The 15,420-nt window shown below is 41.4% G+C and overlaps 1 protein-coding gene across 2 annotated transcripts in view; it reads right to left on the reverse strand.

Annotated features, from left to right (window-relative positions):
• Nucleotides 1-15,420, reverse strand: part of PACS1 (phosphofurin acidic cluster sorting protein 1) — a 103,566-nt gene that overhangs the window by 41,274 nt on the left and 46,872 nt on the right. Inside the window, exons 8-12 of one of the 2 annotated variants that reach the window (XM_067472456.1) lie at nt 14,804-14,860; nt 12,864-13,024; nt 3,356-3,449; nt 968-1,048; nt 756-874 (exon numbers count right to left, since the gene is read on the reverse strand). In XM_067472456.1, the coding sequence (XP_067328557.1) occupies nt 756-874; nt 968-1,048; nt 3,356-3,449; nt 12,864-13,024; nt 14,804-14,860 (512 nt within the window). Of the gene's footprint in view, nt 1-755; nt 875-967; nt 1,049-3,355; nt 3,450-12,863; nt 13,025-14,803; nt 14,864-15,420 lie in introns of both variants that reach the window. The other variant, XM_067472455.1, reaches the window with a different exon arrangement.

Genomic DNA, 15,420 nt, shown 5'->3' on the forward strand with positions numbered 1-15,420 from the left:
TGATGTTCAGGCAGTGCTTCTTGTAGGTCAGAGCACGGTCCAGAGTGAGTCCCAGATATTTGGGTGTGCTGCAATGCGCCAGTGGGATTCCTTCCCAGGTCATCCTCAGAGCTCGGGATGCTTGTCTGTTCCTAAGGTTAAAAGCACGTCTGTGTTTTAGATGGATTAGGGGTCAGCTGGTTTTCCCTGTAATAGGCAGTAAGAGCACCTAGAGCTTCAGAGAGCTTCTGTTCGCCATAACCTCAAACCTCCCTGCTTGAGCAGTGATGGCACGATCATCAGCATAGATGAAACTCTCTGTTCTTTCTGGCAATGGCTGGTCATTTGTGTAAATGTTGAACATGGATGTTGAACCATGGGCTGAATGGGCTGAATTGGCTGAACTACAACACCATGGAAGAGTCAAGTTATAGCTAGGAGAAAATACTGAGCTTCTCGTCTCAAACATACTGAGCTTCTCGTCTCAAGGCAACTGTATGGGATCCCTCCAGATCTCAAGAACAACTGACTAGGCTTGGCTACCTCTTTCCACTGTATAACAAACTCCAGAAGAGCACAGTGACTCCAATCTAAGGATCGCAGCACTTCTCATTAATCATCAGCACGGTTGACTAGGATCAGGTCTAAAATAGTTGATCTTCCTGTTACCTCTCCTACTTCTGGACAAATCCCCAAGAGTTGTCAGGGGATCATGCATTCTAAGCAGTTTTCAGAGATTTTTTAAAAGCAAGTACCCAAACCTGAGGCATAATTACCTAGGAGACGCCATGTTCTGAAGCTCACCCTTGATGCTAGTCTTCATGGGGGTCTTGACTTTTTCTGGGATGATTAACGTAGTTGTTGAGTCTCCAAATGTGTCCTGCTCATTGCCATCCTAGAGAAAACCAGAAGAGGATCATTCAAGAACAGATGGAAATCATATAGTTGAGTATTTCTGCCACCAGCGATGGGACAGAAGTGTGCTTACCAATGTCTCCGTTTCATTGATACTGTCATCTGCATTTTTATTCCTGTTGGATTTCATTTTGTCCCCAATGGACACTTCCATCTGGATGCATAGCAACAACAGAGAAAAAAAGAAGAAGAAAATACAATGAATCGGGGCAAGCTGTTTATGTAATTCATTAATCAGGAGTTTTTGCTTATTGCCTGGCCACAATAACAATATACTGTATATACTCGAGTATAAGCCAACCCGAATATAAGCTGAGGCCCCTAATTTACCACAAAAATCCAGGAAAAGCATATAAGCCAAGAGTGGGACATTCAACAGCTACTGGTTAATTTCAAAATAAAAATAGATCCCATTAAATTACGTTAATTGAAACATTAGTAGGTTAAATGTTTTTGAATATTTAAATAAAACTGTAATTTAAGATAACACTGCCAAACTCTGATTAAGAAGAAGAAGAAGAAGAAGAAGAAGAAGAAGAAGAAGAAGAAGAACAACAACAACAACAACAACAACAACTTTATTTTTCTACCCCGCCTCCATCTACCTGAAGGGACTCGGGGTGGCTTACATGGGGCCCAAGCCCAGGCAGAATACAATTAAAATAAAGCAATAATAATTAAAACAACATAAAAACAGCATAAAACAACATAACAAAAATAACTAGCAACAACAATAACAGCAGACTAATTTTGGAGGGGGGAGGAAAACCACTACGTGAGCTAGTTAAAGGATAAAGTGGTTTAGTAAGGTAGATGACAATGTATTAAGGCATAGGAAAAATCATGGAAACAGAGCAAATTAACAGGATCAGTTAGTATAATATAGGACATCAGATTGAACCCTTATTCTAGCCTTTTTCAATGTAAATGTGCTTAAGTATCTGTTGTAACTCAGCGTCCTGGCAGTGAGCCTACTAGTGGGTGTAGGAGGAGAAGGAGCGATGCAGAGTTGGAGGAGGAACAGCGTCAGCTGAAACGCATTCGGGATGTACTCATGGCGCCCAGCGATTCTGAGGACTTTGCAGGGTTTGGACCCAAAGACTTAGAGGAGCTGGATTACAGAGGAGTTAAACGTTTTGCCATTGAGACTGACAGTGATGAAGAACTAATGAGCAAATGCCTTAAAGACGTAGCTGACAATTGCAGTTCGGATGAACAGGGATCCAATAATGGGGATATGGAAGAGGGGCTGGACTGGACTCGGGTTAGGGAAATTCAGGACATATGCACACAGCCCACGTCTAGTGACGAATTTGAGGGGTTTCATGATACATGGCATGCAGGTACTTCTTGGGAGGATTCTGGACAAGATCAACGTTGGCAGCGCTGGCGAGGTAATGAGGCCACAGCTGAGGATAATGATCCAGGTGTAAGTGATGAGAGCCAGTCCAGTGATAGCGACTGCTGATAAAATGAGAGCTTTGGGATGGGTACTTTTGCAGAGGACAAAGCGTTGTATCGGATGTTTTGCGCTGCCATTTGGGTCCTGGGAATACAGCTATCGTGTCTTTGTGTGCCTCGACTCTGGATTGAACTACGTGAGTGACTTCGTCTTGCCCCTGACTACGGAACGTTTCTGGACCACGCCATTTGCCTTCTGGACTTCATTTGCTGCCTCTCCCCGTGTTTGACCTTGGACTGTTTGACTACGCTATTGCCATCGCCAGTTTTGCTCCTGTTTTCCTTTTTGAGAAACTGAGTTCTGGGATATCGGGTTTTTCCTCCCCGTTTGTTTACCTGCTTGAAGGCTTTTGTGTTGCTAATCGGTACTGCAGTTTAAGTGCTGTTCGCTTTGTTAAACACCTATTAAAGACTTTGTTAACCCCTTACTAGCTGTGTTGGACAATCTTTGGGCTCTGAGTCACGACAGTATCCTTCCAATAATAATGAGTAAAATAATAAATGTAATAATAATAAGAGTAAAATAAAAAAAATAATAGAGTAAAATAATGCAAATGTAATAATAATAGAGTAAAATAATATAATTAATAAATAATAATAACAGAGTAAAATCATAAATCAAATTAATGGAAGCTACAATCAAGAAATCCCAAATATTTCTTCGTATCAACTAAACCTTTTTAAAAATGAGATCCAAGTGTTTTTGCACCTGAATAAAGTTGATGCCCCTTTGGTTTGATTTTTTTAAAAATTTAGTTTAATTTTAAAAATCAGAAATGGTCCCCACGCCTTTTAGTAAGTGCAGGGGAATGCTCAGCATGTCTTTGTTCTTCCCTATCTTGGTTTACTTCTTGGTTTAAAGCGGGCATCTCCTGGGTCCAAATAGGAGAGCAAGAACATGGGTGGTCCACAGTAACACCGCCTGGAACAAGCTGAAATGTTTGATTCCACATGAATCACAAACGTATCTTATTAATGAAGAATTTCTGTCTCTACTTACTGGGCTGGTGGCATCTTTGCCAAGGCTTCCTTTGCTGTTAAGGCTTCCAATTTCAGTCTGGGAACTAGACTGCGACATTCCCTCAAAGAAAGGCCTGGAACAGAACAATGCAGTTGAAATATGAGCAGAAAAATGTTGAAAATAGCAACCTTCTACAAGCCTCCTATCCTATACTAGTTATTTGTGATATATATAATTGTGATTGCTTACTATATTGTATGTATATATTGATATGCAGTTTTCTCTTAACTCTATGTTTGAGGTTGTGGAAGGGACTACAGACCATGTGACCAGATCTGGGCCTATTTTGACTGAGACCCCATTTTAGAAGTTAGTTTGCATCAGAAGCAGTACAGTTTAGAAGTAAAGTCGGTGTCAGTATGTTACAGTGTTTAATCAGTCTGTACTGAGTCTATATTCAGTAATGTATTAGACCAGTGTTTCTCATCCTTTCTAATGCCGTGACCCCTTAACACAGTTCCTCATGTGGTGGTGACCCCCAACCATTATTTTTGTTGCTACTTCAAAACTGTAATTTTGCTACTGTTATGAATCGTAATGTAAATATCTGATATGCAGGATGTATTTTCATCCACTAGACCAAATTTGACACAAATACCCAATTTGAATACTGGTGGGGTTTTGGGGGGATTGATTTTGTCATTTGGAAGTTGTAGTTGCTGGGATTTATAGTTCACCTACAATCAAAGTGCATTCTGAGCTCCACCAATGATGGAATTGAACCAAACTTGGCACACAGAACTCCCATGACCAATAGAAAATACTGGAAGGGTTTGGTGGGCATTGACCTTGTATTTTGGAGTTGTAGTTCACCTACACCCAGAGAGCACTGTGGACTTAAACAATGATGGATCTGGACCAAACTTGGCACAAATGCTCAATATGCCTAAATGTAAACACAGGTGGAGTTTGGGGGAAATGGACCTTGACATTTAGGAGTTGTGGTTGCTGGGATTCATAGTTCACCTACAATCAAAGAGCATTTTCATCCCCACCAATGATAGAATTGGACCAAACTTCCCACACAGAACCCCCATGGCCAACAGAAAATACTGTGTTTTCTGATGGTCTTTTGGCGACCCCTCTCACACCCCCTCTTGACCCCCTCGGGGGTCCCGACCCCCAGGTTGAGAAACGCTGTATTAGAGAGTGTTAGTCTGTATGCAACAAGGAAGAGACTGACAACAGAAGACTGATCTGGCCGGGGTGGTCCATGCCTTGGTCACCTCTAGATTGGATTATTGCAATGCGCTCTACGTGGGGCTGCCCTTGAAAATAGCTTGGAAATTCCAACTGGTCCAACGGGCAGGAGCTAGGATGCTGACTGGGGCTCCTGTTCAAGGAGCTCCACTGGCTGCCATTTATCTTCCAAGCCCAATTCAAGGTGCAGGTGCTCACCTACAAAGCCCTGAACGGTTTGGGACCTGCCTACCTGTGTGACCGCATCTCCATTTATGAACCCACACATTCACTTCGGTCATCTGGTGAGGCCCTGCTCGTGATTCCACCTGCGTCTGGTGGGGACACGAGACAGGGCCTTTTCGGTGGTGGCCCCCCGACTCTGGAACACCCTCCCTAAAGATCTTAGACAGGCCCCTACATTGGCAGTCTTCAGAAAGAACTTGAAGACTTGGCTGTTCCGATGTGCCTTTCCAGATTAGGAATCTCCAATAACAAGTCCTCAAAGCACTTTAGTAGAAATAAGATTACTGCACACCGCACTCTGCACTTGCCCTATAATCCTCGTATACCTCCTGCCACATCAGCACTTTTAATCTTGTACCCACTACTCTGGCCTGGCCCAGTTTTATTATGTCCTGATGTATTGTTATTGCATGTGGTTTAATATTGCTTTAACTGTTTTGATTTGCTTTTGTTGTTATATTGTTGTGTTGTGTTGAGGCCTTGGCCTTTGTAAGCCGCATCGAGTCCTTCGGGAGATGCTAGCGGGGTACAAATAAAGTTAATAATAATAATAATAATAACAGAATGCATAAGAGAACTTACTGTTTAAACCTCAACCAGTAAGAAATGTATGCTGAATACATGAAGTTTGTAAGTAAATCAACTATGTTACTTTTAATGAAGACTGCCTATTTTTTGGTCTCGAGAGCATGATTTAAAAGCAATATATTTTATGGGGGAGTAGATGTTTTTTGGGCAACTGAAATAACAATTCTGGAGTTCTGATATATATTTTGTGCATCAGCACATTTTTGTTCCTAACAGTTCAGAGAGATAATCAGGTATATCAGTCTAACAACTGAGAAACCTAATTTGACTTGCCTGAATACTACTGGATATTTACCACTAAGGAGAAGATTCACTAAAATGAGAATTTAAGTCTTCTCAGGAAGATCATACTTTACAAAAGGGTTATGATTATTCCTAATAGCGTGAATGCCAATTAATCTCCAAAAGGGTCAAATCACCGAAAGACTATGGATATTTCTGGTTTCTCAAAAGGTTCTGATCTCTAAAAGGTCATGCCTTTCCAAAAGACAATGAGCAAGACACATCAAGTGGCCTCTTTTTGCAAAAATCTAACCGATGTTTCCCTTACAAGGCCTTCCATCTTGGTTAAGTATTAGGCAAATCACGATATTCAGCCATCTGCAGTATTGTTTACTTTCTGTCAAAGATTCAACTCTAACTTCAGGTAGCACAGCAGGGGGAAATGCCATTGCATAAACCTGAGCCACATCTGAAATCTCTGAAATCAGTTAAAATGAAACAAAATCTCTGTTGCTGGTCAAGTTATCCTTCCCAGGGTGGCAGATAAAGTTTCATTTACAAAAGGAAAGCCAATGCGGTGAATGAATGAAGCAGTGTACAATGTCAGGGTGTAATAGAAAAATTGAGAGGTAAATTAGGCCCTTCCTGTCATCCCTATGGGCACCTGACATGGTTCTTCTTAATGTTATCGCTTCCTTGTTTCAATTTAATTTAAGACATGCCAGCTAGAAGTTATGGTTTCTTAAGGGCAGTTGCACACTGGCAATGAAGATCTGCATAGTAAAAGCAATGGTATTCCCCGTAGTCACCTACGGATGTGAGAGGTGGACCATAGAGAAGGCTGAGTGAAGGAAGAGAGATGCTTTTGAACTGTGGTGTTGGAGGAAAGTTCTGAGGGTGCCTTGGACCGCAAGAGGATCCAACCAGTCCATACTTCAGGAATGGAGGGAAGAATAGTAGAGGCAAAGATGAAGTCCTTTGGCCACATCATGAGAAGAAAGGAAAGCTTAGAGAAGACAATGATGCTGGGGAAAATGGAAGGAAAAAGGAAGAGGGGCTGATCAAGAGCAAGATGGATGGATGGTGTCCTTGAAGTGACTGGATTGACCTTGAAGGACCTGGGGGTGGTGACGGCCAACAGGGAGTTCTGGCGTGGGCTGGTCCATGAGGTCACAAAGTCGGAAATGACAGAATGAATGAACAACAAAAGACAGCTGAGGGGTGGAAATAGGAGAGGGCCTGAGTTCAAATTCTAGAATTCAAAATAAGGGATGCTCAGGCTGCATAAGAAAAGGGGAAAGACTGGAGGGGTCAATTATAACCCCAATAGTGATGGAAAAGAAGTATCCAAAAAATTTTTTAAAAAGTAATGGACAAAAAGGTAAGGGAAAAAAATCTAGATAGGATAGGGGATTGGATGAAGGTGGGAATGAAGAAGGAAATAATGATGGAAGAGTTTAAAGAAATAAAACTGACATGGTTCCATTGTATACAATTAGAACAGTGGCTTAATAATTGGGGAAAAAATAATAGAAATGGAAGCCAACTTAACCAATTTGAACAAATAATACAGAAGGGAAGGTCTGTAGAAGAACATGAAAACTTGAGAGGTATAATTAGTAAAATTTATAAGATATTAATTGAAATGAAGGAGGGAAAAATAAAAAATAATACCCTTAAAGAGATTTGAGAAGAAGATTTAGGGATAAAAATAAGCGAAACAGAGTGGCAACAATTATGGGGACAAAGACATTTAAAAAATCTATCAATATGGGTTAAAGAAAATTATTACAAGTTAATATGGAAGTGGTATCTGACACCAGTAAGAATAGCATATATGAATAAAAATAATTTAAAAAATTGTTGGAGAGGGTGTCAAGAACCAGGAACATATATACATATGTGGTGGCAATGTAAATATGTAAATAACTTTTGGGAGAAAGTATTTAGAGAAATAGAAGATATAATGAATATGAAAATTGATAAAAGTCCTAGCATAGCTTTATTATCATTATATAATAATAAGCAATTGAAAAAGGATAAAGAAGCGATAACAAACTTATTAACAATAGCAAGATTGCTCATAGCAAGGAATTGGAAAAAAGAAATGAATATACAAATAGAGGAGTGGTATAAGGAAGAATGGAAATTAGCAATAAATGATAAGCTGACATGTATATTAAAGGTTAAAAAAGGTATATGGAAACAAAGCGACTTTGATGCTGTATGGGGAAAATTTGTTGTAAATGGTTTAAATAACAAGGAAGGAAAGTTACCGTCACAAGAAGAAATGAGATTTTGGACAGATGATATGTAAAAATTGTGGCTTGGGACGGGTGGAGGGGAGCACTGGGGTGAAAATAAAAAGGGGAAAAATGCTTAAGCAAAACAATAAAATAACATGTTAAAGAGTGTGTTGAACAAAATGTAAGAGTAATAACAAATGTATAACAAATGTAGCAATTGTGATAAATCAATAAAAATTATTATAAAAAAGAAAAGAAAAGGGGAAAGACTGAAGTCACCTTCAACAGAGGTGGGCTATTCGGCCAAAAGGCATGCCGTTTCGGGGTCGATTTTCAGCTAACCCCTCATTCTGTTTACCGGGAAGTTACTCGAATCGGGAGGGGTGTTGCCGTTTTCATTCGGCAAAAATTCAGCCCATTGGCTACAATGAGAAACTTTAAAAGCTCAATCCTGTCATTTTAAGACCTGACCTCAGTTTTAGACCCCATTTACAACTTTAGGCCTGCCAAGTTACAAAACAATTCACCAATTACCCTGGTCATTCCACAGATATATAAACCCATTTTTCCTACTTCCAACAGACCTCACTACCTCTGAGGATGCTTGCCATAGATGCAGGCGAAACGTCAGGAGAAAAATTGCCTCCAGAACATAGCCATATAGCCCAGAAAAACCTACAACAACCCAATTCACCAATCTACTGATTTTTTAAGAATTATTTTAAGTTTTTATCATAACATTTTAAAAAAATAAGACAAACTGCAAGAGAGGGTTCTGGGAATTGTAGTTGCTGGTTGTGTCCATTCTCAGCCAATCAGAGCAGACACAACCAGGCTTTTTATTGGCTGAGAAACAGAGAGAGAGAAAAACTTCAACTTTCATCATGCTCCGAGAGGAACTCAGAGACTTTTCCATGCCCACCCCGTGCAAGTGCTGCTAAGGCAGAGAGTTCCCAGGAAGGGACTCTCTGGGAGAGGAGCTTAGGAAACTTTCCAAAAAGAAATTTAGGGACACTGCTGCTGCCACGAAGGACGCTGCAACAATCCCATCTTCTCCAGGAGTCCCCGCAGCAGACCCCTGTCTCAGATATATGGCAGACTTAACTCCATCCTTTCTAGTCTATATAAATAATAATGTAATGTTCATTTGTGGGGTTAACATAACTTAAAAACCACCAGACGAATTGACACCAAATTTGGACACAAGACACCTATCAGGCCAACGTGACCATCACTCATAAAAACACCGAAAAAATATACTGTAAGGGACATTATAAGACATAAAAAGCAAAAAGACGCTGCAGCGCATGCGCAAAAACGACTCACTCGGCAAACAAAACACACAATAGCACATCCACACTCTCTTCTAGACTACAGCTCCCAGCATCCCCTTTAGAAGAGGAGGATGATCCAAATGCACTGCTTCCAAGATGCAAGCTTTATTCTCCTTGGATTTCTTTAAGAGTATCCCAATCCCTGCATATTTCCAGTTTTCTATGCCTGGACTGCCACTCCCAGCAATACTCCAGATAGATAAGACAGATAGATAGAGACAGGCAGGTAGATAGATTGATCAGGAGGACTGCTGGGAGTTGCAGTCCAAGAATACGTAGAGAAGGAAGAAAGGGGAGAAAAAGGAAGAGAAAGAAAAGGGAAATGATAAAGGGTCTGGAGAACAAGCCCTATGAGGAGCGGCTTAAGGAGCTGGGCATGTTTAGCCTGAAGAAGAGAAGGCTGAGAGGAGATATGATAGCCATGTATAAATATGTGAGAGGAAGCCACAGGGAGGAGGGAGCAAGCTTGTTTTCTGCTGCCCTGGAGACTAGGACGTGGAACAACGGCTTCAAACTACAAGAGAGGAGATTCCATCTGAACATGAGGAAGAACTTCCTGACTGTGAGAGCCGTTCAGCAGTGGAACTCTCTGCCCCGGAGTGTGGTGGAGGCTCCTTCTTTGGAAGCTTTTAAACAGAGGCTGGATGGCCATCTGTCAGGGGTGATTTGGATGCAATATTCCTGCTTCTTGGCAGGGGGTTGGATTGGATGGCCCATGAGGTCTCTTCCAACTCTTTGATTCTATGATTCTATGGAAGGAATGGAAGAGGAAGAGAAGGAAGGAAGTAGAGAAGGAAAGAAAAAAAGGGAGGGAAGGAAGGAAAGAGAGGGAAGGAAGGAATGAAGGAAGGAGAGAGAGAGAGAGAAAGAAAGAAAGAAAGAAAGAAAGAAAGAAAGAAAGAGGGAGGAAAGGTTGGGCACAGCAACGCGTGGCAGGTACTGTTAGTAGCTGATAAAATCCGTCTCTCTTAATCCATTTTAGTCAGCTTTTCAGTTCCCTCCTCCCCGTTCTATTTTTGGAGATTACATATAATGAACCACCGAATATTACAAACCATTTTCATTCAAACCAATTCGGGCCCAAGCCTAACCATCAACCCTTTGCTTGCCTATGAGAGAAAAGGATTCTCACCACTAGATGAGATGTTGACTGTATATGTACTGGTACTGAAACCTTTAATTCACCATGAGATTCCTTGGAGAAGTGACTTTGAGTCCCTTTGCCATCTGAAATATGGTTGGTAGGAGAAGAGGATTTATTCAAGAGAGGAGCAATTCAAAAAGGGCACAGGAAGTTGTCCTCACCCTCTCATTTAGTTTTCTGGTTCTACTGCTTCAGATGGCCTTTGGGGTTTCCCAACTCCCGGAATCTTTCCTGAATGAACCCCATCTTTTGTCATTTTGCTTTCTGTTCAATGTTGCTTAATTGGTTCATTTATATATGACTAATTGGCACATGCATTACATTTCAGTAGGTACGTGTCACGAAAAATATAATGTGCAGATTTGATATGTGTGGGTATAAATGGAACTAAATGAAAGATGAATGGATAGAGTTAAGAATTTTGGGACACCATTCTGAATATTGAGGCCTGCAATGACTAACTGCCTGCTTGCTGGACTGTAATTAAAAGTTGCTAATGAGAACTGAAATGGTAAACTGATAAGAACTGTGACAAGAGAAATGTTTACATCTGTTTACATCTGTCAACATTTGCTGACCAGAAATTGGATTAACTCTAAAGGCTGTTTACATTAGTCAAAGACTAGTCTATGAACCGGCACGAGCTCTAAGATCTTCCGGGGAGGCCCTCCTCTCAGTCCCACTACCGTCTCAAGCGCGGCTGAAGGGAACAAGAGAGAGGGCCTTCTCAGTGGTGCCCCCCCCCCCCCCCCCGCCTCTGGAACGCCCTTCCAAGGGAAATAAGAGAGGCCACATCCCCCCCTCCTTTCGTAAGAGCTTGAAGACCTGGTGGTTTCAACAAGCCTTTGAAAATGACCAGTTCTAACTCAGCTCTACACGTTGTCGAATACGGCCTTATTCTTCCTACTAGTTACCCAGATTCTTTCCTCTAATCGGTCCCGGAATGAACAGCCACAGACCCGTACCTAATATTATTGTTGCCTGCCATAGCATTGCACTTAATTCCCGGCCCCCCTAGAATTTTTGGGCTTGCACAAATCTTGGCCCGGCCTTTTTACATTTTGAAATTGCCTTGAACAGACAGGATTATTTTTAATATATGTGTGTTATGGCGACAATTTTTATGCTTATATTTTGTTTTGTTAATCTTATGGTTATGTTGCTTTTTACCATGTATGTTTTGTGATGTTACCTGGGATTCTATTGATGAGACGTGATGGATTGTTATAGTGCTGTACTGTTGTATTGATATTTTGGTGTTAATTAATTGATACTACTGTTTTAATTGATTAATGATTTTGTATTGTGTTGTTGAAACTGGTTGTTAACCGCTCTGAGTCGCCTGAGGGCTGAGAAGAGCGGTATACAAATGAAGCAAATAAATAAATAAATAAATAAACTGCTCTGAGTACCCTCGGGGAGATGAAGCGGTATATAAATAAAGAAATAATAATAATAATAATAATTATTATTATTATTATTATTATTATTATTATGTTCTTTCAAGTCAAACCCAGGACACAATGGTTCATTACCTGAAGACAAACATCTGTCAGGAGGTGAAGGCTCAAGATAATTTCAAACAGGACAATTATTTACTACATCAGAAGAAATATTCCTACAAAAGGCTCACTCTAATAATTCTCAAATGGTGACAGAGACACTGTTTATTCACTATGCTCTCCTCCATGGGAAGGAGAGTGTCAGGCCTGCTATGGGAAAGCAGGATTCTGTACACTTAGAATCATAGAATCAAAGAGTTGGAAGAGACCTCATGGGCCATCCAGTCCAACCCCCTGCCAAGAAGCAGGAATATTGTATTCAAATCACCCCTGACAAATGGCCATCCAGCCTCTGCTTAAAAGCTTCCAAAGAAGGAGCCTCCACCACACTCCGGGGCAGAGAGTTCCACTGCTGAACGGCTCTCACAGTCAGGAAGTTCTCACAGTCAGGAAGTTCACGGAGCCACTCGCCCACTTTGGGCTTATTTCTCAAGGGAAGAGGAGGGAGTGTGTTTTGGAGTCATTATAAGTTTGAAGGGAGTTGTTGTGGCTCAGTTGGAGCCTCTGGAAGAAGATGATGGGTTTCAGATTCCTAAACATGTTCCTGTTGTTGATACAGACAATGTTGATACTGAAGATGAGGAGTTTCAGTTTCCCGTGGCAAGGGATGTTTTGGAAGATATTTCTGCCATCAGAAGGAGATGAGGGACGGGCAGATGGCTTCGCGCACAGCCTAGCCACCCACGGAGCCACTCGCCCATCCCTTGCCTCCTTCTGCCATCAGAAGGAGATGAGGGATGGGCGGATGGCATCGCGCGTGGGAGTGCCAGTGGCTCAGGGGGATTGGCCGCCATTTTGGAGGGGGCGTGGCCAGCCAATGCAGCTTCGCGGCCACCAGAAAATGGCCGAACGACCCCCCGAGGGGTGGCAACCCCCAGGTTGAGAACTGCTGCTGTAGAGGAAGATCATATCAAATGGCTGCACACATTGCACAAAAAAGAGCGCAGCCTCTACAGTTGAACTTACTTGAGTTTTGGCTTTGGTGTGCTGAGAATGCTCTCTGTATCTTCCATCTCGGGGCCGCTGTCACTGGGGTTATACATCTCTAAGCTGTCATACAGCTCATCCAGATCCTCCTCTACCTCCCGGATCTGCTCCCTAGAAACATGCTCCAGTCCAAAGCCAACCTGTTTAAGAAAGATGTTGCATCAGGATACACAATAGTTTGCCAATATTCTACTTCTTATTCTTCAAGATGGAACTAGATGTATCTACTTCTTAAGTTAAAAACTTTATATTCAGCTATTTTGAATTGCAAGTATTTTTCAAACAAGCATTTCCCTGTTCTCTTTAACAATTTCACCTTGAAACATCTTCCAAACTGTGTCCTTTCCTCCAAAGCAAAGAAGTATAGTGCTACAAATAGTGTAAATCATCACCTTCTCCTGAGAAAAACTCATAATATCACAAAGGATCGCCACCTCACCCACTTCATAGAAAATCTGCTACAGGAGCTTTTTTGTTGAGTTCCAGGCTTAGACAAGTAGATGGAGAAAACAGAAAAATGGCCTGGCTCAGAGGAGCATGTTTGCTCCATCAGTGTTTAACGTTTACACAAATAATCAGCCACTGCCAGAAAAGACAGAAAGTTTCATCTACGCTGACGATTGTGCCATCACCACCCAAGCAGGAAGCTTTAGAATGGTTGAACAGAAGCTCTCTGAAGATTTAGGTGCTCTTACTGCCTATTATGGGGAAACCAACTGATTTCTAATCCATCTAAAACACAGACATGTGTTTTTCACCTTAAGAACAGACAAGCATCTTGAGCTCTGAGGATGACCTGGGAAGGAATCCCACTGGAGCATTGCAGCACACCCAAATACCTGGGAATTACCCTAGACTGTGGTCTGACTTACAAGAAGCACTGCTTGAATATCAAGCAAAAAGTGGGTACTAGATATATTGTCATACAAAAGCTGGCATAACCTGGGGATCACAACCAGACACAGTGAAGACGTCTGCCCTTTGTACTTTGCTACTCTGCTGCTGAGTACGCATGCCCAGTGTGGTATACATCTCACCATATTAAAACTGTGGACGTTGCTCTTAATGAGACATGCCACATTGTCACAGGATGACTACGCTCCACACCGCTGGAGAAATTATACTGTTTAGCCAGTATTTCACCACCTGACATCTGCCGCAAAGTAGCAGCCAATAATGAAAGGACCAAGGCAGTGACATCCCCTATTCGGGTATCAGTCAGCACGCCAACGCCTAAAATCAAGAAATAGCTTTCTAAGTTCTACAGAGATACTCGCAGGCACACCTCAGCAAGCGAGAGTCCAAAAGTGGCATGCTAAAACCTGGAACCTCAATCCATGGCTGATACCAAATGAGAGACTCCCTCCTGGGCTCACAGAAGACTGGGCAACTTGGAAGGTGCTGAACAGGCTGGCACCATCAGAAATGGGGCTACAAAGTGGAGTCCATGATATGTGAGTGCAGAGAACAGCAAACCACAGACTATCTACTACAATGCAGTCTGAGCCCTGCCATATGCTCAATGGAGAACCTTCTTATAGTGACACCAGAGGCACTCCAAGTTGCCAGCTACTGGTCAAAGGAAATTTGGTATAATACCAAGTTTTTAACTTTGTTTGTGCTTTTAAATACATTACAACTGTACCCTCATTTTGCTTCTGACATGACAAATAAATAAGTATAGTGCCTGAAAGGCAAATATTATTTTAAAGAGAAACACAGCAAACAAAATCTCAAAACCACAGAGCAAAAGACAAAACAGGAAGTTATGCTGTCATCACTCTCTCTGCAAAATATTCTGATTTTTAGGATTTTGTTAGATCATATACTGATACAATACATTTTGAGTACACTTTTTCTCATGTAGAATCAATTTTTTTATAAAGAAATTGCAAAGTAAAAAGAAAATGGTACCTTACCTCATCTGAGACCTTGAATCTCTTCAGCAAAGCCACAAATTTCTGCTTAATATTTGGCTGCTGTGAAAAAGAGGGACCATTTACTTGTTAGAAAAGCATCTTTCAAGAAAGTAGAGTGCCTTATGCTGTCTATGGCTTATGCAAAAACTGAGAGAACAAGGCCTTTTGAAAAATATAACTTAAATCAGGGGTCCTCAAACTTTGTAAACAGAGCGCCAGGTCACAGTCCCTCAAATTGCTGGATGGCTGGATTATAATTTGAAAAAAACATGTATGAATTCCTATGCATGTTACACATATCTTATTTGTAGTGCAAAAAACAAAAACAATACAATAATTAAAATGAAGAACAATTTTAACAAACGTTGTTGTTGTTGTGTGCTTTCAAGTCTGGGTTGTTGTAGGTCTTTTTGGGCTATATGGCCATTTTCTAGAGGCATTCTCTCCTGACCTCACTACCTCTGAGGATGCTTGCCACAGATGCAGGCGAAACGTCAGGAGAGAATGCCTCTAAAACATGGCCATATAGCCCGAAAAAAACTACAACAACCCAGTTATTCCAGCCATGAAAGCCTTCGACAATACATTGCTTTCAAGTCATTTCAGACTTAGGTTGA

The sequence above is a fragment of the Anolis sagrei genome, chromosome 12 (assembly GCF_037176765.1).
Source record: "Anolis sagrei isolate rAnoSag1 chromosome 12, rAnoSag1.mat, whole genome shotgun sequence".
NCBI classification, from domain to species: domain Eukaryota; kingdom Metazoa; phylum Chordata; class Lepidosauria; order Squamata; family Dactyloidae; genus Anolis; species Anolis sagrei.